This window comes from Pinus tabuliformis, chromosome 8, assembly GCF_031772625.1.
Source record: "Pinus tabuliformis cultivar Carrire ecotype Pingquan chromosome 8, CPIR1, whole genome shotgun sequence".
NCBI classification, from domain to species: Eukaryota; Viridiplantae; Streptophyta; class Pinopsida; order Pinales; family Pinaceae; genus Pinus; species Pinus tabuliformis.
The window spans coordinates 466549103-466574815 of NC_142294.1; the positions used below are offsets into that span (position 1 = coordinate 466549103).

The following is a 25713-nucleotide window of genomic DNA, read 5'->3' on the forward strand; positions in this document are numbered from 1 at the left end:
AAAACCTCTCACTCTTTGAGAGGAAAACCCACACAAATTCTTCTAATAGAGATTCCAATTGACGAATACCAAGACCAAAACCCTTGACTTATTAGCCACTCCAAGACCAAGACACAAGATCTCTTGACAGAAAGCCTTCTTCTTGACTCCTCTTCCACTTCAACCTTCTTTGATACATAGCACTAACACAAACTGAGATCATCTCCTATCATAGCAACGAACTGTCATGTCATTGTCACCACAGAAACTCATCATTGTCATGTCACCAAACTGTGATCATTGTAGCAGCACTGAATCTCACTGTCATGTCATCAAAGATAGCACTAAATCTCTATAGCTTCATTATATTACTGATATAAGACTTCTTCCTAGCACTGAGACAGAGATCTGAACTTCATGTCACTGTAATCATACACACAAACTTCAGAGATACATCTAACGTGTCTTATGTTCTGTGATCTGAATTCTGGGAGAGATTCGAGCTTCATCTTTTACTATGATCACCCTTTAAACATATCCTTGTTGTCTACATCATCCAAGCTTGTTTCTGTACTGAATATCTGAACCCATCTTCTGTTTTGCCCATCCAAAAACTTCAGAGAGAGATGACCGAAATACTATGTTTGGGGAATAGGCCGAGGTACCTATTTATTGTGGTATGTCTGTCATATTAAGCCGACATAAACTTATGAATAGGTGTGTCTTCATAAAAAGAAGCCAACATGAGTTTGTCACCTTATCTTGAAGGCGACATGAAGAGAGGACTATGTGCTTGTCGTTGAAGGGCTATATAGACTTATATACAATTGACACATGCCCAAGAAGGGCTCTTCATACATGACATTGACTCTTTGACTCTATTGACAAATGCTAAAGCTCTCAATGGGAGCTAACTACATAAAAACTCTTGCTCATCAAACCCATGAAGCATGGCATTACAAAAATTATTGTATTCTCTTCTTTTCATCATTTACAAAGATCATAATTACATCTCATTATCAAGATCGAACCTAGTTACAATTTACAACTAAAAAACATCCAAATATAGGACATTGCACAACAGAAAAACAAGAAACAAAAAAACTCATTATGAATCAAGGGTAACCTCTAGATTTGGTAGCTCATCTCTTCAAGGTACTTCTGCAACGTCTGGAAGTAGAAGAACAATAGAGGATTTCCTTAATGTTGCTAGGAGGGATGATGTGGATGGAAAGATAGTCTGGTTTCTTTGTGCTTGCAGTGTACCATTCAATGTGCTTCGCTCTCCCTATTGGCATGATATGGTTAAGGCCATCAATGAAGCCCAAAAAGGATACAAGAGTTGCAACTATGAGAAAGCTAGAACAATGTCATTAGAAAGAGAAAAAGTGAAGGTTCAAAGAGCTTTGACACATTTTACATGAGTGGTTGGATTGTGGGGTTTCCATTGTATCAGATGGGTGGACAAATGTTAGAAACCAACATTTGATAAATGTTCTTGGCATTTCTACTAGTGGTGCAATGTTTATTGCATGTCATGACCCCTTCTCCATCATTGCAATTTCCCAAAACATTGTGGATCTCCTATTGCAATCAATCAAAGATGTTGGTCCTAATAATGTGGTTCAAGTGATCACTGATAATGCAGCGAATTGTAAGGCAGAAAGAAAATTATTGAGCGTACTCATCCACAGATCTTTTGGTCTGGGTGCTTGGTGCACACATTGAACCTTTTGATGCATGATATTGTGAAGCATAAAGAATGTGGATGGATTACAGAGTTTTACAAGAGAGGGAAGCAACTCATTAAATTTATCATAGAGCATACAAGGGTAAACTACTTTTATGGCACTTACTCCATGTTGCATTTGCTTAAACTTGTGAAAACAAGATTTGCAAGTTATTACCTCACCTTTAGAGGGCTAGTGAAGGTGAGACAAGCTTTAACTAATATGGTGACCTCTAAATCATGGGAGGACATTAACACTGATAAGGATGGTGCTAATGTAGCCAAGGACACTATTCTTGACAATTATTTTTGGTCACAGATTAAATATGTTTTGCAATTCACAAACCAATTTATTACATGATCAAGTTTGCAGATTTAGATCGGCCAACAATTGGGAAGCTGTATGAGCAAATGGATAGCATGTTGGGGCAGATTAAAGACATTTTTGAGCCTAGAGATATCACCTTGTACAATTATATTCGTGCAAAGGTGGAAAAACGATGGGATATGCTAAACATTCCATTGCATACCTTAGCATATGTTTTGACACCTAAATACTATCATCCATCATGGCTTTTAACACCAACATCTAGGGGGGGCAGGAGAAAACCACACCTAGATCCAGAGGTTTTATCTAGTTATATGAAAGCATTGGATAAATTAGTCCTTGACGAGGAGGCGTCTACCATGCTACAAAAACAATTGGGCAACTATACGCTTAGCACTGGTCCATTTGGGAGCATACATGTAATTCGAGATCAAGAGAATTTATGTTATCTTGAGTGGTGGAACATCTACTCCACTTCTACAAACTTTGGCTTTTGTGGGTGTTATCACAGGTGGTAAACACTTCTTCTGCAGAGAGGTCTTGGAGTTCTTATTCTTTCATCCACTTGCGACTGTTGTCCCATTACTGTGATGATGCAAAGACTAAGAAAGACCTTAAGGTTTGGGACAAAAATCCAGAGAAGCCCAGTTTGGAGGATGGAGTGTTGCAATCAGAGCAATTAGAGGATGCTATTATCCAGTGATGATTGAGTTGAGATGCCACCCCCATCTGGTCCCTTGGTTCCATGCTTCAACACCAACAGTAGGGGCTTCATCTTCATCAGTTCCACTGCCACAACTTCCATAGCCACCATCTTCACCATTGCCACCAAATGGACGCTCATGTCCTGTTCGTGGTGGAAGGAGGAGAGATTAGTAGATATATTCACAGTTTACTACTTTTGTCATAGATTAGATTTGTAGTCTTGTTGTGAATTTGAACTTTTTTGTCTTACTCTTCCTAGTTCAATTTGTACTCGAGTCTTGATGGTGGCCAAGTGACCTATTTTCTAAACAATATTATTTGAATTTTGGACATGACTCATCTTGATAGTTGCTCACTTGCTAGATAAGTTACTTGAATGTTTGATGAATTTATCTTCTAAATGTTTTATGATATGCTTAAAATTTTGATGTAAGTTTGTTATTGCTAGAATCTAGATGATTGATGCTCAAATAATTAATTATTGATGTACAATGGAATCATGGATGCCATATCTATCTTGATTTATGTAAAAATATGCATGTTTTCATGTCTTCTACAACTAATTTAGTATTTGGGATGTTTTTCTTTAATATAAATGCAAAAAAAAATATAAAATACAATTTAGTAGATGCTTTGCTTCCTAATTTTTGGGAAATGACGCTTCCACGTCCCTGCTTCCAAAAAACGTCCCCGCTTTGTGCAACATTGGTCCTGCACAACTCATGTCACCTCATCCCACTGATCTAGTCAATGCATAAGATCTGTCTAGGTAACCCTACCTCCTTGTCTCCAATGTGCAGAGGTAATGTAACAATGTTGCAAGCCCCATTTATGTAGGCCTGAAGAGATCTATTGTCTGGAAGTATCGTAGCTTCATTGGCTTCTTGCGCATCTATCTGCTCCACATTGATGGCAAGCCCGAATGATGACTGCCCATCCTCCTCCATCAGGGGCTCAACATGAGTCACGAGTTGTCCCTCCACTAATAGCTCGTTATGCATAACAACCTCATCTAGCTCACACCCCTCTATGTGCTCTCCATGTTGTCGTAGGTGGCTACCCTCTGGAAACTTTGTCATGGCTCTAAGTACCTCTGTGCCTATTGGCATCTCGTCAATGGATAGCCCTACAAAAGCATGTTCCACTCTCAACCACTATCTCAACTTACGCCATCATTAGACTCTCAAATGGTGGTGACTCCTGAGTCACACTATGTTGACCTAAGTCCTCCTCGCCACAGCTGGTGTTATTTTCTTCATGCGCAACCTCCTCCTCAGGCTCGTTGTCAGGAAACGCCTCCATGTAGTGGGCCTTGCCCTCAATGTGCCTTCATCCTGGGGTCCATAGCTCCTGACATGCGAAACCAAAGATCATACTCCGGAGGTCTCCCCTAGGCTCATCATCTAACTCCCTCCCTCTATGTGATGATCCAACCCCTGACCTATGCCACTTCTTCAAATGGAAAAACTCCCAAACGATAGAGCCCTCTTGATCATAGGTTCTAACGCATGATACTCATTAATCCCATCTAAGAAAACCTCAACAAATCTGCAAAAGTATCCACTCTCTCTCCCTCCCAGGTTCATCTAGAAAATGAGGCATGGTAGCACGGCTAGTCTAGCCATACGCATGGGTGTTGTTCTGTTGAGTTGTGCGTGCATGAGTGTGGCTTCCCTCTCTTATCTGGGAACCACCTTCTCCATGGTTGTCTTGACCCTTCTAGTTATGTAATTGCATTCCCATCATATGTTGCAACATCTCTGGAACCTGTTGGTTCTTCCTCACCAATTGTTGGTTCTACCTCATCAACTCCTCTCGAAAATGACCCTGACCACCCTGTCTAGGCTACCCATATTTTCCCTGGTTCTCCATGTGTTCTCTTCTTTCTTGCATCACTGGAGTGTCCATAGTTTCACCAATCACTGTGCATGCATGCCTAACATCTTCATGATCTTGCTAGCTTCCCCACAATTGGCCAAGATCATGCTTTGATACCACTGTAATATTCCTAAGTGGAAATTATCAGTGAGCAATGAACTAGGAACAACAAATTGAATCAAAACACAAACACAAATTACAACACATAATGAATCCAACAGTATAAACTAAGCCATTTTATTAAATTTACAGGGAAATAGTACATATATTGAGCTAAAATGATAGAACCTGGGCTTGCTATGCAAGTTGAGGAAAACCCAGAAAATATAACCCGAACCCAAGTGTGGAAGTGTCTGTATAGTGATCTGCGCACTACTCAGAAATAAACCATTGTTGGCTACTAGATGGAATGTTAATCTCAAGGCTGAATACTCAAAATGCTCTAAAATTTTAGCCACGAGCTCCTCTCACCAAACCCATAAAAACTCGGAAAATGGTTTGGCTTAAGTCCAATCCAAGATCAAGCCCACCAAGTGATGTGAATTACCTTGCTAACCGGTAAAATGCACTACTGAACAAATGTTGATTTTCGTACCAAATACCACCCGTAATAATCTAAAACTTCAGCCCTGATCTTCTCTCCCAAAACCCACAAAAACCTAGAAAGGGTTTGGGCTAATTCTTGCCCATGAAATTAACCTCCAAGTGGACCGAGTGGCTCTTTGGATGGCTACACACACTGTTGGGATATGCTACCATTAATCTCCCCAAAAATCACCACTGGAAAATTCCTCACACCTCTACAAATTACTCTTCAAAAAACCCAACCTTTTCCCAACCCCTTGCTCCAAGAATCAACTCTCTCAATGTCTCTGCAGGCTTTGTCTAGGAACCTCTACACACTGCCAGAATTGACAAATTCCGCTCACAAATAATCCCCAGCACCAGCACTGCAAAAAGTCACCAAACTCGGACCTCAAAATGCGAATTTCACATGCAAAGTATCCGACTCAATCAACCCTCTGTAGTTGCACCAAATGATGGCCCGTGAACTGCCTCTACACCCAGGAAGTGCGCAGATTTTGTTTACTCTACAAATAAAGCTCTATGGAAGCCCAGAAATGGACTCTCCAACTTGCTCACTAGGGAGACACTCGAAGTTCTCCGAAATGAGGGTGGAATTTCGCCTAAAAACTCCTATGCTAAACAACACTTCTCTTCTTGTGATAAACATCTCCAAGAGAAGATGAAATGTGAAGTGTAATAGTCAAAAGATGATCCACAAAATGAGTCCCTCCTCCTTTTATATTTTCTTTCCGTCTTTCTAGACTCCTTTTTAATATTGTTTTACTGGTGGGGGTCATTTTCCACTTAGTGACTTTTGTCACCATTTTAATAAAATAATAATTTGTCTCCCTTTGCCAATAAAATATTATTTTGCTGCACTTTCTAATAAAGATAATATATGCCCCCTTTTTACCAAAATTGGCAAACCCCTTAGCAATTTTGCACTCACAAAATTGGGAATATTACATAGCCTCATATACAAGCGTTGATTTTGGATGTATAGTCTCATCTATTAAGACTAATTTTAAAATTTGGATATACAACCTCATCTATAAGGGCTGAATTTGGAATCTTGCATAATGTAATCACTTATGGGAGTTCATATAGGCATGGGTTTCCTTCTAATATATATAGATGCACAAACACACACACACGCACACCATGTTTGCCTGACATGCCCATTTTAGAGAGGTCAGGTTTCTAGGTATTCCCTTTTCCAAAACCCATATCTGTTTCCAAGTTTCAACTTTCATGCAATTTAGTGTTAAATAGAAAAAGACTCTGCAGCTAGTATAAGACCTTTAGAAAATATATTAAGTCTCTTGAAGTTAGAACCTAAGCAAACATGCTCGTCCTCTTTGCTTATTAAGGGAGGGGAACATACATGCCACCTTTGATGGGAAATGTACAAATGTATAATGTATTATCTCTTGCACATGAATGAAATATAAGATGCATTTGTTCCAAAAGAGTTTATTGAATTGTCAAGCAATGCATACCTTGAACATTGGAAGGGCCATAATTTCGCTAAGTGGGAGCTTGCCAGCCTCTAATTCTTCATGTGTTGCACATGATTTAACTGCATTAGCCTCCTCATCTTTCACCTCCTCCATTTCACTGCTTGTAATATCTTTGTTTTCATGCATACTATTGCCAGGTAGTCCCTTTGGAGTGATATTGATCTGAAGCCATCAAAGTAAAGATATATAGTAATCCCACATATCATATTCATCACTCGCATACTTGTAGATAAATACACATAAACTTGCCTCTCCCATCCCCTATCTTCCCCTACCCAGGCAGAAAAGAATAGCACAATCACTAAATAAACACCTTAATGAGAAGATATAGTAACCTGTAAAACAGGCTGCTTCTTCTTTATTATAGGAACTTCCTTCGGCAAAAGGGAAATTGGTTTTGCTCCAGAAGCTTCATATGATATACTTTTATCCAGAGCTGAACCAACAAGTCCTTCATGCTTTGGCCGTTTTCTGACAGATTTCAGCTTCCTCTTCTCTAATTCAACCGTACTACTGACTCCTGTAGTGTCCCTTCTATTATCCATCTCACCCTGAATTTTTGGATTAGAAGCAGAAACCAGAAGTTACAACAAACCTTTTGATTATTCCTTGATAAAAAAGCATTACAGACTTCCGTAAGTTCAGTAAAACATACAGCACAACTAGGGAACATTGTTACAACCTCATCTGAGGATTCTAGTTCAGATTCATCACTAGATACATCCCTAGCTTGTGGTCTTGGAGCAGAAGGAATAGGAGAAGTAGGTAATGGCGGTGGCAGAGGTGGCGTGGGTAATGCTGGACGAAATGGAGCTGGTAAGTTCATTTTGTTCATTAAATGCAAAACCTGTTTGCACATAAATTTTCCACATTAACCAAAATCCAATCATTTAAGACATGGAACAACGAAAATGACAGCTGTTAAATTTACTTGATTGAAAAGTTAAAGGGCAACACTCGAGCATTTGAAATGCGACTGACAATTTTAGCCCAGAAAAGTCAAGCTTGTAAAAACAGACCTGTGTATAGAAACGGGGTACAGCAATAAGAGCATTGACAATATTTGTCAGTATATTCCCATCTGGGGGAGGATATGCATACCTACAAAATGAAAAGAAAATATTGAGCAATTGATAATACAATAGAGACTTCAGTGCACTGTACCAAGAAAACCTTGTTTCCATAGAGTTTAAAATTTCTTCTATACTTGCGGACAAATTCAAATGTGCACAATTTCAATTTTGTGGCTGCTAATCAGCAAACATTTACACAAGAAACCAGAAAATCTAAACTCAGGAAAGTTGCTGAAAGGTTTTCAAGCACAGGTTTCATGCTGTAGAATATTTGTGCTTGAATCTAGCACTTCAGAAAATTCATGCATGGATGTTATGTGTACATGAAATTTCAAGCTCAAAATATGTGGCTCAGAAAATTGTTGGAAGAATTCTAGCACTGTAATTTGCGACTATTTCATGACATCAAATATATCGACCCATCAATAAACAATGGGCCAGGAAAAAAATTAAAATAAGATCACTATCACAAAGGAGAATTAATGAACCACCTCTACTGAGTTAATAAAATAACTGGCAAGCACAAATATAAGTTTTCAAATCATTAACTTGGGAAGCTCAAACTCAACGAAGCATCAATTAAAAAAGTTGAAATTGTTAGCCAGGGTGATGTTGAGAAATCTAGGGCAGAGTGGTTAGGGTAATTATTAATTTGATTTCTCTTAAATCTTGACACTTTCTTGTGATATTAGATTAGTGCTTCATCATTATTATATTGTTCAGTTCATCACCAAGACAAATGCCAATAAGAAGATCACAATGCAAACAAGAAGACACTAGAAATAGGCTCCAAGCCAGGGCAAAACCCCACAAGGGGAAAACCCAGAAACTCTTCCTTATAGAATCAATTCAATGAAGACTTCCAAGACCTTGACCCAAGACCAACCAAAAGACAAGCTAGCCAAAACCCTCCATTGAAATATCTGCAATTTCAAATCTGAGGAAACCCTAGTTTCCTCCAGCAGACTCACATGTGTGAACTGTAGGAATGCTAGAGACAGAAAATTCGACCTTCCTTCTTTTGCTGCTTCTCTATTGCTACCTCGCTCCTCTTTCTCATTCTAGATCAGATCAGAGAACTCATTGCTTGATTGTATCTCCAAATGAGGATGAGCTCTTCCTTATAGAATCAATTCAATGAAGACTTCCAAGACCTTGACCCAAGACCAACCAAAAGACAAGCTAGCCAAAACCCTCCATTGAAATATCTGCAATTTCAAATCTGAGGAAACCCTAGTTTCCTCCAGCAGACTCACATGTGTGAACTGTAGGAATGCTAGAGACAGAAAATTCGACCTTCCTTCTTTTGCTGCTTCTCTATTGCTACCTCGCTCCTCTTTCTCATTCTAGATCAGATCAGAGAACTCATTGCTTGATTGTATCTCCAAATGAGGATGAGCTCCTTCTTTTATAGTTGTTTTGAGTGGTAGATTAGGCCGACATGAAGGCTGGCCAACTTGTCACTTTGGTGGCTTCTAGACATAACATTATACAATAATATTTATCTTTCCTTGATACAAGAGCCCTTCGAGGGACTTTACATTATGAGCATGACTTTGACCTTTCAGCACTCAATGGGTGCTTTGACCTAGGACAAATAACCAATGGGCAAGAAACCCATTTAATAAATAATTTCCTTTTACAAATAATTCTTTTTTTTGTTTCTTTTTCTTTTGACAAGTACAGTAATAATTACATCATGAACAGTTATGAAGACCGACACTAGTTATATTTCAACAGGTGATAATGTTGAAAGTGTTGACTCATCCATTGCTCCTGTTCAAATAACTAACATGCAAGCCCAAATAAACAATTTTGTAGGTAAAAGTAGGTCATGAGTTTAAAACACAATAAAAGACACATGTAAAGAAATGGGAACTTATCTAGGCCCTCTGATAAGCAAATCCAATTGCCTCTGGAAAAAAGAAGTGAAGGCAAGCTTGCCGGATACAATGTCTACCTGGCTGGTACATTAGAATGGAAGGACAGGATAAGAAGTAAGGTTTTAAGAGCTGCAGGATTCTGAATACAAAAGATAGTTAATAATAGAAAGGAAACCAACTTGTCAGTCTGAAGAGACGGAATCATGATTAGGTGAGGTTTTAGGATTGAAAAGGTGTGATACCAACAATTTCAAAAGTTTAAAAACATGTTTACTTGAAGAAATTGTAATACATTGCATGTATGATTTTAGTGAATTAATCCTATAAAAATGTGAGTACTCTAAACTATTCAGATTTGCCTATGAAGCTATCTAAATAGTTTCCTGTAGTTCACATACCATCTTCAATCAGTAAAGAGGCAATAATAGAAAGTTACCATGCTTGGAAAATTTGAAATTAGTTGGCACTTGGCACCAAAAATTCAGAAAAAAAATTAAAATCATTCAGCACAAAGAAAGGATTTCGTGAAATTAACAGGAGCAATATGTGTCGAGCATTTCTGATGGCTAAAATAGATTGCTGTGCACTATTTTTTATTGCTGAAATTTCTCATGAGAATCAGCTCCTTGAACTCTTCCTCTACAAATATGAGGGTACCTCGGGCTACAGATAAAACTCAAGATACAGGGAATGATGGAGATCAAACAAATATGGAAATATGCAAAACCTATATTGAAGTTTTTGGAAGAAGAACTGGATATAGCTCACATTTGGCTGCTGCTGAAAATATAGAAAAAGCTCAAGCTTGAAATACAAAGAACATTCGTTGCTTGAAGAGCAGATCACAGAAATCAAATCTACAGTTAAGAAATGGAACCTTAAGTGGAGAAACCAAATCTGAAAATGTATGAAAGCCAGGTGAATGGCAATGGGAAATTCAAGATATGCGGGAGGAAATGCAGATAACCAAAAACAATTATTTTACTTCTGTCTTGGTCAACAACTTTGGATCAACTGCTAAAATTTTTGGTCATTTTAATTTAGCGAGAGGGAAATTTGTCGAATTCCAAACTTTCGGGACCAAATTCAGTAACTACTGTGGTCAGTATGCAATCACAAAATGACATCACAGAGATTCACAGATCAATATGTTGGAAATATTGTTGTCATTGATGTCAAAGACGGGGAGACTACACATATCCAAGATAAAAATTGCAAGTTGGAGATTGTTGGAAATATGTTTTTGTTAGTTTTTGTAGCATCGGATGATGTTCTAGTCTCAAACTTTGTGGGGAGGCTAAAAGCCTAAAACACATGAGTTCTCCAAAATCCAGAAATCATTTCTGGAAATTCCACCTAGAGATAGTTAAACTAAATTAATTGACCATCATTTAAATTTTCCCTAAGTCTAACTTAGGAAAACTAGTTAATTAATAGTAATTAATTGAGAAAGGTGAGAATTCTCTAGAAATTCACATGGATCGACTTGGAGATGATCTCAACCATCGATTAGGTTTTAATCGTGACCGTTGAAGTCTTAACTGGAGATTATAAGAAGAGGTCGATGGGTAGATGGAGAACACACCAGTGGAACATATTCAGTGATCTAGATAGTTCGATTTTCCAATGTAGGTGATCTAGATGTGAAAATTCCTACACTGAAGGAACCCCTACTGCAGCAAATATGAATCTACTTCACCTACTTGACTTTTAATTACATTCATCAAGTTATTCTTCTGAATACTGAAGAAAATTACTTCTGCCGCCTAGACTAATTAAATATTTGATCTCATGAAAAAGAAAACAGAGCAAAGAACAAGATACATAGGACACATTTATTTTTGGACACAATAGTCCCCGAAAAAACCCAATGCGGGAAAACCGGTGCAGCAGTTCTGAGGATTTATTAATTATGCAGAAGAAATATCTGAATACAAATCTAAGATGCTCATCTAGCAATCCTTTCCAGAGGAAATATTGGACAAAAGGCTGGTGAAATGATCTCATCCTGTCACTAGGGAAAAAGTGACTGATCCTCACCTCTAGGAGGCTCTGTGTCACCCTCTAATGATCTCTGTGTCAAACTGCGTCACACTAGGCATCTTCTATGTCAATCCTGCTAGGTATTTCACTGCCTCTCTGCTCTGATCTTCTGCTAGCTGAGAATTCGACTTTCTTGCCTCCAGTCTCACACCCTGTCTCCCGGCAACTGCAAATCGAATTCCCTCTACATAATTTTGAATTCCCCTCACAGACTGTGTTGCCTCTGCATCAGCACTGCGTAGGCCAATGTCAACCCTCCTCTAGACGTCTTTCTATTCTCTCTCTGCCTTGTATTCTCTAGAAAGTCCTCCCAGATTCTCACTGCCTTTCTGCTACAGAATGATCACCTAGTTCAAATTTATTAGCTACCTAGCCCCAAAAATCGAACTCCAGATCAATTCGTTCTCTCTATGTCTGTTTCCAAATGAACCCCAAGCCTCCATCTTATACTTTTCTTGTTGAGTCTTCAACGGCCGAGATTAAGTCTCTAATCAACAACTAAGATTAAACATGACATGATCCGCCTTCTAGATCATTCTCACCCATATTTTGATTAATACCCATTAATATTTTAATTTCCCTAAGTTTAGAAGTAGGAACTCCATTAAAAATATTAGTTATTTTAATAAAATATAATTCGGGTGGAATTTCACCAAACGGTTTCTGGGTTCTTTAGAACTCATGTGCCTTAGCCTCTCCACTAATTTTCAAGGCTAGATCACTTCCGATGCTACCAAAAACTAACACTCCCTCTTAGCGAGGAAAGTGCTCTAGCAGCAATGTCCACCTGCATGCTGCTCTGTTTCTGAAGCACCTCCTTTTTGCACTATTGTTGCCACCAACACTGTGTTGTTGTTGCTATTGTACCGCTACGCATGACACTACCATTGTTGCATCTGTACTACAGCTCCCTCTCAAACGTTGCATCTGCTATGCTGCTAGCACTGCCACTGCTAACACTGCATCCGTACTACAACTTAGTTGTTGAGAGAAACGACTGAAAAACATCCAAAATTAGTTGAACTTAACTGTGTTCAGCATAATACAATGAATGTTGGAATCTGACTGTTGCTAACCCTTTGAATCTTCTGCACTGTTGTTGACTTCTGCACTGTGCCATCTGTAATGTTGCCAACCTTGCTCTGCGTTGATCAGTCTCTGGTCCCAATTTACTGCATCTGTCCTCCAAACACTCCACTGCATCATCTGACATTAAGTCCATCTCGCTACTGCTGAATCTTGGGCTCCTGTAGCAAGGAATTGATCTAAGAGATGAACTCCTCAAGTATCCTGCCCACATGTAGTCCTCCCGACTACAGGTCAATATCGCTCCATCTCCCTCCTAGAGATGTGTGGGCACTCATGGCATACTCTTCCTCGTCGATCTTTGTCGTTGCAACCTTTGGATCATGCTTCTCATCCTTATCCTTTTGCTTCAAAGGACATTGAGATGCAAAGTGACCCATCTCACCACATCTGAAACAATTCACCTTCAAAATGTCCTTCTTGCGCTTCGGCTTCTGTTGTCCCTTCGATGCTAGAGTTGCATTTTCCTCCTCCTCCTTTGTCTTTGTGCCATTCCCACTGCTACCATTTAGGTTGACCTTCACTAGGTCCCTCCTTAACTCCTCATGTTGAAGAACCACCCACATCTCTTCCCATGCAGGTAGTTTTTTCCTGCCCAATATGCTTTGGCTGAAAACTTGTCATTCTTCCAAGACTTCATTCAGGGCTATCTTCACCATCGCGGTTGGTTGAGGAGTGGACCCCACTGTAGCAAGCTGGTCTCTAGTGTCCTGAAGATGTTGAAGATAGAGGTTCACCCCTTCTCCTTTCTACATCAAGGTCTGCTGCAACTTCTGCTCTAAATACATCTTTTGTTGTTCGGAAGAGCCTTCATATAGAGACGACAAGGCTTCCCACATCTCTCGGGTTGTACCCTTGCCCTGCAAGTGTGAGACCACATGATCTCGAACTCCATCGAGAATGAGCCTCTTTGCCTTCCCCTACTCGGCCTTGTACTTCTTCTTTTAATCGTTATCAGTAGGAATAGCTACAACACTTTTGACATAGGCCTCAAGATCATATTCCTCAAGAACAGCTAAGATTCTGGTCTCCCATATGACATAGTTGGAAGCACCTTCCAACCTGTCCTGATCTCTGATCCCATGCGATGACATCTCACCCAACTGTCGAACTGACTCCTATCACTGCTTAGCACTGCTCAGCTGCTCAGCAAGTGAGAAATTTGAGCTTTCTGGCAAAAAGTTCTCTGAGGAGAAAATTCCCCTCTACATGTCTTTGCTCTTTTCCAGCGGATTTCTGCCCCGACAGAAACTGTGCCCTTCAAGCACTGCGCTGAGGCTCTGCGTCACTCCCTCTGCCTCTGCAAACTCACGAACTGGAAATCGTACCTCTCTGTCGTCTCACTCAGAGAGAGATTTCCTCAGATCTGCTTCTCGGCAAGGACTGCGCAATCCCTTCAAGGGGATTCAAATTGCTGCCAAGTGCAGCTTTCAACCTCACTACTCAACACTGGATTTGCTCTTCCTGTTTCAAAATCACTGCTTTGATACATGTGAAAATTCCTACACTAAAGGAACCTCTACTACAGCAAATTTGAATCAATTTCACCTACTTGATTTTTAAATTACATTCATCAAGTTATTATTTTGAATACTAAAGCAAATTACTTATGTAGCCTACACTAATTAAATATTTGATCTCATGAAACAGAAAACAGAGCAAAAACCAAGATACATAGGATACACTTATTTTTGGACAAAATAGTCCCCAGAAAAACCCAATGCGGGAAAACCGGTGCAACGGTTCTGAGGGTTTATTATTATGCAGGTGAAATATCTGAATACAAATCTAGGATGCTCATCTAGCAATCCTTTACATAGAAAATACTGGACAAAAGGCTGGTGAAATGATCTCACCTTGTCAGTGGGGAAAAAGTGACTAATCCTCGGCGCTGGGAGGCTCTGCATCACCCTCGATGGTCTTTGCGTCAAACTGCATCACCCCTGCTAAGTATTCCACTGCCTCTCTGCTCTGGATCTTCTGTTGGCTGAGAATTCGACATTCTTGCCTCCAATCTCACACCCTGGCTCCCGGCAACTGCAAATCGAATTCCCTTTGCAGAATTTTGAATTCCCCTCACTGACTGCGTTGCCTCTACGTCAGCACTGTGTAGGTCAACGTTAGCCCTCCTATGGACATCTTTCTGTCCTCTCTCTACCTTGTATTCTCCGAAAAGTCCTCCTAGATTCTCACTGCCCTTCTGCTGTAGAATGATCACCTAGTTCGAATTTCTCAACTACCTAGCCCCAAAAATCGAACTCCAGATCAATTTGTTCTCTCCGTGTGTGTTTCCAAATGAACCCAAACCTCCATCTTATACTTTTCCTGTTGAGTCTTCAACGACTGAGATTAAGTCTCTAATCAACGGCTAAGATTAAAACGTGACTTGATCCACCTTCTAGATCATTCTCACCCATATTTTGATTAATACCCATTAATATTTAATTTCCCTAACTTTAGACTTAGGAACTCCATTAAAAATATTAATTATTTTAATAAAATACAATCCGGGTGGAACTTCACCAAACAGTTTTTCTGTTCTTTACAACTCATGTGCCTTAGCCTCTCTACCAATTTTCAATGCTAGAGCACTTCCGATGCTACCAAAAACTAACACCAACAAGAAAGATCGAGCCAGTGATAGAGTAGCAGGTGGCAAAGAGGCAAACTAGCATATTTCCAGATGAGTTTTCAGTTCCGAAAGAGTCAGGAGAGGAGGTCATATTACTTCTCTAGGAGGCTACACAGGGGTTGCGCAGAGCCTCATAGAGACAGTTCGATTCAACCAAGAGTGAGGTGGATTCAGCTTCCAGTGGTCGGGGAAAGTTTCCAAAAGGCCGGGAGAATCGCTTCTAAAGGTAGCAACAGGCTAGACGTCATCATTAGAGGCAGATACCAACTAGTGTGAGTTGGCCTATGCAAGGGTGTGGAGAGCCAGTTTCTAAGGCTCAGTTTGTTGTGGGATTGCTTGGGGAAGAGGGTAAATTCCCTCAGTTAATTTTGTTAGTATTTCTCTCAAATAAAAATGCTAGTTTGGCATTATCTTATTGTATTCAGAATTTTTGTCGATGCATAATAATAAAAAACCCTCACTGTTGCACCGGCTTTCCCACATTGGGTTTTTCCGAGAACATTTGTCCAAAAATAACGGTGTCATAATTTTTGTGTGTGCTAGCATTTTTTAGTTTCCAGCTTTTTATTTTCCGTATCAATTATATGGTGAATATTGCAGTTGTGATTTTATTCGTTGTTTGTCATAGCAAATAAACTGCTTAATAATTAACCATATAGAAGAATAATTTCCAATTACTGCAATGGTAGAAATTTTCATAGTTTTTTGGACTTTCGATGCCTAGTTTGAATACCCTATCTTTGAAGGCCTTTTTACTCCAAGGACCTAGCTCAAATGAGAGTATAGGATATATTGTTGAAAAGCTTAATTTGAAACCTTTCCAATGGTTATATGGCACTCCCTCTAATTCCATAGGAATGAGATATGAAAGATTCTATCAGGGCGACTCAGCCAAAAAATACAGGTTGACTCAGCCAGTTTTACAAGGCGACCCAATAAGTGAAAGCAAAAACACAATAACTAAAGGATAGATGAGCGCATTTGAAGTATATCCAAGCAATAAGATCAAGTACAAGTGCACAAAAGAGATTTGTGGTGCGTAAGAGCTGGGGAGTATTCTTGGGGTTTAAAGGTTGCAAAGGACTCTAAGTAGTTTTCTTGGAGTATTAAGGGTGTGCTATGAAAGAGTAAGGTCTATAGTACTGTGAAGTGTGTTGTTTTTGGGTTGTGATGTTGTGAAGTGCATTAGTCTGGGATTATATTCTAGAGAATGATACTATGAGGTTCGCTAGGGATGAAGGCTAAATCTGACTAGGTTTTAAAGCTATGTCTAGAGTATGAAGAAAGGAGAGGTGTTGGAGCATGAAAGTTAGGGTATGATGATTTTTTGAAATGCATGAAGTACGAAGCATGCAAGTGAAGTCAAAAGTACTATGTGAATGAAGACCTTAGGTTGGTGCCTATACAGGTCTTGCTAAGTTTGTGCTTAGCCAATGAGATTGATGTCTCCAATAGATTAGTGCCTACACAATATCTTGTTGAGTTGGTGCTCAATTGATCCAAAATGGATCCTAAAACCTCTAAGTCTAAGTCTTTAAAACTATCAGAAAACACTATCGCAGAGAGAAACCATGAAGAATGGCGGAAAACAAAGTAAAGTGAAGGTTGAAGTAACGTTGCACCGGAGCTGTCAGATCGGCCAGATCAACAGCCCGGATTAAATCAAGATATCGCATCAGAGCAGGGCAGTGGAGTGTATCGAAGGCAGCCTTATGGGAATTGCAATCGCGATCCAGCGACTTAATGTAGACCGTTGATCGAGCGCGCAGATCAATGGCGAAGATTACACATCGCATCGCAGATTTGCCAAAGGGAGGACTTAACCCGCAAGCCCGAAGACCATGCAATATGCAATTTGCGACTTATCGCATCGCAACACAACAAAGGGAAATGACCCGAAGCAATAAAGTCGGACTCGAAAGGTTTATAGATATGGCTTTATGTTATTTGAGTTCCAAGGTAAATGGTATTTCGGGCAGGCTTCAGGCAATAAGTGGTATTGGATGGGCTCCACCCGATTCCATAAACCGGCCGACACGTATCACACCGCAAGAGAGAGAAAACCGCTTTTTTGGGCGAGTAATCTTCGTGCACGTAAGCCACCCGAAATGGTCGTTAGTCGTTGGATTAGCGATCACGGATCGGATGGTAAGGAAGGCATGAGCTAGTTCGATGATCAGATTGGATGTGAACCATCTGATTGAAGCAGATCAACAACGGGCTCGCGACAGCGATATAACACGGACCTAATAGGATTATAGGTCGAATTCAATATCTTTTGAGTTCCGGCTTTGGTCTGTTGGTCGGATTTTCCATTGTTTTTGGTGTATTTCCGCTTTTGAACAGGAAACGTATTCCCGGGGATTTCACCCACACTAGTGGTCCTTTCCGTTTGAAAACAGGTGGCCACCATACCTTAGAGCGTTTTGCAATGATTGTTTAACGCTCAACAGGGATTCGAATGGACAGTGGCCGGGAGCCAGAGAGCCTGAAAAGAAATGCAAACCGACAGCGTCGATAGGCTTAAAAGCCATTCAATGGCAGCACAGAAGGAAGTCAGTGGAAGACAGTCAGAGAAGACAGTCAGAGAAAGAAGTCAGATTGAGGGAGATTGAATAGAGGAACGGGACAAAGGGAGAGTCTGTGCACTCTTTTAAACTCGAGGTTTTCGAGCAGATCCCTCTTTGATGTCACTGTTGGTTAAGACTCTGTTTTGAGCTCACCCTTGTAATAATCTGTTCTTAAAAGACTTAATATAGAGGTCAACGTTGAAAGTTGGACCTGGAGACGTAGCCAGGAAGTTTGGTGAACTCCTTGATTATTTTGCTTGTGTTGATGTGTGTGTCTGTTATGTTTTCTAACCGCTCATTGTCTATATTATTCGCAATCTTTTCAATCCGTTGCATTAAGTAATATAGGCATTCCTGCACATGAGTCTGTCATACCTTAATATTAATTTAAGATCTCATTTTTAGATCATCAACTAAGGAGATTGGTGTCTCTGATAGGTTGGTGTCTACAAGCTTTGTAACAATAGGTTGGTGCCTACAAACAGGGGTTTCCATGTTAAACTTTGTGTATAGTGATTTAAGTTTACATGCATTTAATGTTTTGAAGTTAATGAATGATTGATGAATGCTCATTTAAAATTTAAAAAAAAAGGCTCTTATATTGATTCACCCCCCTCTTAGTATAAGCATAAGTTCAACACAATAGTCTACTTTATTATTTAGAGGTCAACCAACTTAGGACCAAAATTGGTAACTACAATGGGCAATATGTATTCACAAAATGACATAACACAGATTTGCAGATCAATAGTCTTCTTTATTATTCAGACTTTAATCACCTTGATGCTAATCGTGACAGGGAATTTAATTGCTTAAATTGTTGTACATTAAATTATCGACAAGGAGATCATAAATTGATGAGGCACCCGCAAAATATATGCAAAAATAGATTTAATTGGTTAACATTCAATTAAAGGTAACAATGTTCTATCATTGATCTATCCTTACAAAACTTAAATTCATCCCTCACATACCACACGAAAGAATTAAATGTTTAAGTTCAAAGTTTATTCTATTCATGAGCATAAAAGGGACATCCAATCAATCCGGTAACTAAAACAACATAAATACAAAACAAGACACACCAAGCTAGTTATAACATAATCCAATCAATCGAAGAATACTAGCCCGAGTCTTGGGGTTGCACACACAACCTTTGTTGGATACTTGAGTCATTCTTCCACATAAGGGCCCTCACTCCATTCAGTAAAACAATTCAATTCACAACGACAGAAATATTTAATAAACAATTAAGTCTCATAATTGTTAAAGAAAATAATTCAATTAAGAACTTAAGCATATAACATTGTAAACAGCAGTGTAGCACCACCCACATAAGACTCGCGAGTACTCAATGAGTAAAAACATGAAGACACCAAATATAAGTGGAAACCCCGAAAGGAGAAAACCACGAATTTTACGCTAAAAGTGATGTGAAGGCAAGTTGCTACTCCTTATTACATCAAATTTTTGTAGGCTCCAACCTACAAGAGGCTCCTACCTCAAAGGAAGCTCCAACTCCCACAAGTCACAAATGCTGGTTACCTCATATACAATTATGTTGTCAAGTTTTTTGTTGAACTGCTTCTTTTTTTTCTTCTGCCACTGCTCATCAACTCTCTGATGCAAACTCCTTCCACTCAAAAAGAAAATCATTATTTTTCATTCCACATTGTATATTTTATAAGCAAGCCCTCTTGGTTGTTTGTATTCTTTGGAGGAATATGAGATGAAGCATAGTCTCTTGGACTTCCAAAAACTGCTCACAAGCTTGTCTTTTCATTTTCAGTTCTGAAAATTATTTGTAATATAAAATAGAGTTGAACTAACAGCTCATTCAATAATAATTACAAGAGACAAATCAGATTTGGATTATCTACATTTTCTGTTCAAACAAATATATGTATTTCAACTTTTGTCTCAATGTTTAGCCTTCACATTGATTAGCATAGCCTTTGCACTTCACATCACTTTCAACCTTTTATATTCAACATTCAACATTTATGTACACTTTCCATTCAACATAAATTATCACCAATGTGCTTAATGACATCAATAACATTCATCGACATTAATCAATCAGCTTGATTTGAAATCAATGCCAATATTGTCAATAGCTTGACCTTTGTTGACTTGGTCAAACTTTGACTTGTTTGGAGAAGATTCTTGGAGGGTTGACTTGGTGCTTGGAAAAGGACTTGGTCTAGGGTTTTAGGTCTTGGTTTTCTCATTTGAAGCAGATTCTATAAGAAGAGGAGATTATTTTTGGGGTTTCCTCTTGGAGGGGTTTGCCTTGGCTTGGAGCCTACTTCTTGTGTCCATTGTCTTTATTGTTTTGTTCTTGATAATTGTTTGATGAAAAGATATAACAAACAAACAGAAGAAGATAACTAAAGTTCACAAACAATTATTAAGGTTAAGGAGAATTTGAATTAATAGCTTCCCTACTACAATTTCCAACAAGGTGACTGTGGGTCCATGCGTTGTGTGTGCCTATCCAAGAAGGTTATCAAGACCTTACCAACCCTGCTAATTGAAACAGTAACAATACCCATATGTGGTGTTAATCTAGGAGTAATACATCCTAAATGGTAACTCAATGATAACTAACTCTCTCCAGTAATAGATTTTTTTCAAGTCAAGCCAAACTTTGATAAATAATTTGATTGAAATCTTTAATAAATCATTTTATATTTCTTTTCTTTAGCTATGCACTTAGCTCTTTCTCTGTTGTTGATATTTCAACTTTTGTTTCAATGTTTAGCCTTCACATTGATTACCATAGCCTTTGCACTTCACATCACTTTCAGCCTTTTATATTCAACATTCAACATTTATGTACACTTTCCATTCAACATAAATCATCACCAATGTGCTTAATGACATCAAAAAGATTCATCGACATTAATCAATCAGCTTGATTTGACATCAATGCCAATATTGCCAATAGCTTGACCTTTGTTGACTTGGTCAAACTTTGACTTGTTTGGAAAAAATTCTTGGAGGGTTGACTTGGTGCTTGGAAAAGGACTTGGTCTAGGGTTTTGGGTCTTGGTTTTCTCATTTGAAATAGATGCTATAAGAAGAGAAGAGATTATTTTTTGGGTTTCCTCTTGAAGGGGTTTGCCTTGGCTTGGAGCCTACTTTCTTGTGTCCATTGTCTTTATTGTTTTGTTCTTGATAATTGTTTGATGAAAATATCTAACAAAGAAACAGAAGCAGATAACTAAAGTTCACAAGCAATTATTAAAGTTAAGGAGAATTTGAGTTAATAGCTTCCCTACTACATTTTCCAACAAGGTGACTATGGGTCCATGCGTTGTGTGTGCCTATCCAAGAAGGTTAACAAGACCTTAGCAACCTTGCTAATTGAAACAGTAACAATACCCATATGTGGTGTTAATCTAGGAGTAATAGATCCTAAATGGTAACTCAATGATAACTAATTCTCTCCAGTAATAGGTTTTTTTCAAGTCAAGTCAAACTTTGATAAATCAATTGATTGAAATATTTAATAAATCATTTTATATTTCTTTTCTTTAGCTATGTACTTAGCTCTTTTTCTGTTGTTGATAGCATAGCTATAAGAAGCTGCTTATGCACTCCCACAATGTGTTTGCATTGGATGCACATTTTAATCCCATTAACCTACCTTTATGGTCACTCATTGGGCATTATTAAAATTATCTTCTCTTTAATGGAAGAATGGAGAAGATAAGATGAAGAGAGATATTGTGAGAAAAATATATTTAAATAGAATATGAAAAAGAAAAAAATGCATGGCTAGGCTTAGATCATGAATGTGCTTCTTGGTATGAAGAAAATGGCGAAATCATGCAGAACAAATGTATACAAGTAGAAAATATATACATTAGCCATATGAAGAAGATTATTTTGAGTTTTTGTTTGGTGACTTCTTTTCTCATTAGTGAATCTTACATGTGGTTTTCAAACAAGATTCAAGACTTCTATTCTTCTTAATTTCAAGCATCTTGGCACATGTATGTTGATGTCATGTTTAATGAAATGTTTGAGCCATACTTAAATGCATACACCCGCTCAAAACATTTCCAACCAAGAGAAACTAGCGTTTGATTTAGCATCTTGTCAAAGATCATTCTTCAATGATTCATAGTTTTGGATGGATTCATAGAATGCTTGGAACGAACAAAGTTCGTTCTTCAAGTTAAATACTCCAGAAGACTTGGAATAGTTAGATCTCCATTGAGATACAAGAATATGTATTAAAATGTATGAATAAGAGTGATGTTGCAATTGAGAGTGAGGGTCCTGTATATATAGCCAAGTAAGTACCCTTTCACGAAATGTCATGTCTCCAGAGAAATGCCTCTTCCCTACTAATTATTAATTAATTAATCATTGTTTATGTCTATTACTATTTATATTATTTTTACTATTTTGATATATATTGTATTCATAACATTGCCTTCCCCTTCAAAATGTTTTGTCCTCAAAGCTTGCTGATGAAAAGGCTCGATCTCTTTTTCTGTTTCGAATGTCTTCTCATCTCAGAACTGTCATCTTCATTGATACAATTTGATATGATCCTCTGAGTGATAAGCAAAATTGTCAGACTGAAAATGGATCTAACCATCCTAGATTAATCTTCTATGGAATATTATGATCACTGGAAATTTGTAACAAACCGTCATCATAGGAGTGGATTGAGCTTACTTCAATATTCTTCGAAACATCAACTTGTTGTTTCTATTTTGAATGGTACAGATACGTAGCTTGCATGAGTTGTCTACTCTCGTGATTCGAATGTCAATAGGGAACTGTTTTGGTTTGACTTTCCCTTATTAGGTGTGTGGCAATTTTTTATTTTATTCTGGTGAGGATGTTGTTGAGTTGGTTACAGAACCTTCACTTGGGATGTTCATCGTCTAAACTGCAACATCTAAGTGTGTATTTTCTTCAACTTGCTTGTCTTCTTCTTGAGTTGTGACATTCACTAGATCAGTGTATTTGTTTCCTTATCTTCAACCTGGACTGTTACAACTAGAAACTTCGATACTTCTTGAGTAAGTTGTTCTAACTTGTCTTTTAATGACTTTTTGTCCTTCTTAAACTTCTTGATTTGTGTTAATAATTTTTCACTATGGTCTTTAAGCCGAGAAACTTCTTCATTTTTGTCAGCAATGATCTTGTCAACTTCTCTTTGCATATTTTGTAGAATTTTTTTACCTTCTTGAAAAATTACTTTTGAAATATCTTGTATGTCTTCTAGCGTCACTGGATCTGACTTCAAAGTAACGTCCTGTAGCGTTATTTTTTTCCTTTTGTGGGGAAATGTCAAAACCTTCTTTTTCGTATTTAGGAAAAAGGACCCTAAGGGCCCATCCAAGGTGAACCTAGAATTATATCACTATTGTCACAAAATAAGGTTTTAATAGTGAATTCCGAGACTAAAATATAATCTTCAATGTTTAGTTGTAGATTGCTTATGTTATAGTGTTTATTATTCATCGAATCCATCATTTCAATTATGTTCGATTCAGGGATCACTAATTGGTTAGCACATTCAGTACTAACATAATTATTATTTTGGGTAGGGTCGATAGAGATGCTAACATCCCTTCTCGCCAAAAATCTTTTGATTTTAAATAGCATACTGATGCATAGACTAAAGTCTTAGGAAATCTTCCCTCTTTCACGTCTGACTTAGACTCAATTTCTTGCTTGTAAGTGATTGATTCCATTTTGCTTGGTCGAAATGAGCTTAGGGTTTTTTTAAAATAACTTTTTTCTTTTTTTAACTTCTAAAATTCTTCCAAAATATATTTTTTTTGTCTTCGTAATTGGAACTTCAACTTTATTTTTCTTTGACTTCCTTGTCAAGCTTCACACCTTATATATATATATGACTCACTTCTTCAAAAAATAATAAAGTCTCTTTATAAACCCCTTATAGCTCTAGATTTAGCCCTTTATATATTTTTAAAATTTAATAGTATTTATATATTAGCTTTTTTAAATAATTCCTTAATAATGTTTAACTCATAACTGTTTACATTTCGATACATGGTCACAACCGTACGTATGTGAGTCACGACCTCTGACTTCCACAAGGACATTGTGGAAATGATACGAATTGGAATTGGTATGGAATTGGCACTATGAATGAGAGTGACAGAGAGCAAATCGACGTGGTTGCAGCACAACTTGGAGTTTGAACAAGGATGTTAGGCTGAAAATCGTGGTGAAAAACCTGGTGAGAAAACAAACGGTGGCAGTAGTGGAGCAGATCAGTGACGACAGGGGATAGATTGTGGTAGTGAAATCATCTGCAACTATTAATGTAATGGAGGCTTGCGACTTGCTATCGCCAAGGCGGCGGTTGTTAATGGTTGCTTCCTTTCTTTTTATATATATTTTGTGAGATCATTGTTGGCCAATAAAATTACCTATTTTTACCTTCTTTTACCTATTCCTTTTTATCCATTTCATAGCTCTTATGAGGTCGATTTATATCTCAATCAATGAAAGGTATACCGTATTGGCATGTCTTCTTGAATTGTTAAATAATGAAGTGTAGTCTTAGGGGAACGATACTTAGACGATTTGTTGACAAAATTCTCCTGCAAATTCACGTCGGACGTTGTTCAGCGGAACAAAACCCAGCACGGTGTTGTGACTGCGGGTTGGCAGTGCTAACTAAGGATTGAACAGTTAAACTGCTCAACTGTCGAATAGCTGACAAACCAACTCTGGTTGCTATCTTTGTATTCTGTTTCTATTTGAGAAATCACTATATATTTTTGGACAGACACGATTTCTAAGTTTGTTAAATGTTATTCATGTAATGATGAAATGTATAAGTAAGGCTCAGCGGAGAAGAACGACAGAGTTTTCCCTTTGGGCATGTAACAGCAGAACTCTATTTTTTAAATCCCTTTATGATTAATGTGAATTTTAGCTTATTGTAATCTCGTGTGATTTCTAATTCTTAACCACAACCCTGATCGGAAAGTTGGGCCCGCTCTCTCGATTAGGGGTTGTTGGATTCCATCGTGTGAATAGGTATTCTTCTTAGTGATATTGTTAATGTTTTATAATTGTTGTTCCTTTAATCTTGTTGTGATTCCTAATTGTTGTTACTTCAAATTGTTGTTAGTGTTATTTACTTTGTTGTTACTCGATTCATAACATTCGTTGGGCCTTGTATTTTGTAATTTCTCAATATTGGGTAGGGAACCTGTGGCCTGCATAGACTTTGCACGATAACCTTGAAATAACTAACGAACCCCAGATTGACAAATAAATGTGAAAGGGATTGAATCTATAAACCCATATTAAAACCCCAACATTTTGGCATCGTTGTCGAGGAGGCTATCAAAGGCGCAAAAGTAAAACCAATATTGACCATAGGAACACTCTCTCGTCCTGGTCAGGCGAGGGTTGCACCAAACCTTTTCCAGGACCCAAGCATTAGACTATTTTGATTGCTTTAATTTTCTGCCTTTTAATTGATCGTAGGAACCACTCTCTCATCCTGGTCAGGCGAGGCTTTGCACCAAACCTTTTCCAGGACCCGAGCATTAGATCGCTTTGATTGTTTCCTGCCTTTTGATTGATTATAGGAACCACTCTCTCGTCCTGGTTAGGCAAGGTTTGTACCAACCCTTTTCCAAGACCCGAGCATTAGAGTGCTTGATTGTTTTAATTTATTGCTTGATTATAGGAACCACTCTCTCGT

General features: G+C 38.3%; 1 protein-coding gene across 1 annotated transcript in view; it reads right to left on the reverse strand.

Annotated features, from left to right (window-relative positions):
• The window catches only part of LOC149236065 (U11/U12 small nuclear ribonucleoprotein 65 kDa protein-like), a 156904-nt gene extending 149014 nt beyond the window's left edge, over nt 1-7890 (reverse strand). The window contains exons 1-4 of the mRNA XM_089368761.1: nt 7726-7890; nt 7389-7553; nt 7042-7257; nt 6686-6868 (exon numbers count right to left, since the gene is read on the reverse strand). Coding sequence (XP_089224887.1) covers nt 6686-6868; nt 7042-7257; nt 7389-7553; nt 7726-7890 — 729 coding nt within the window. The remainder of the gene's footprint in view (nt 1-6685; nt 6869-7041; nt 7258-7388; nt 7554-7725) is intronic.
• Between the last annotated feature and the right edge of the window lie 17823 nt (nt 7891-25713).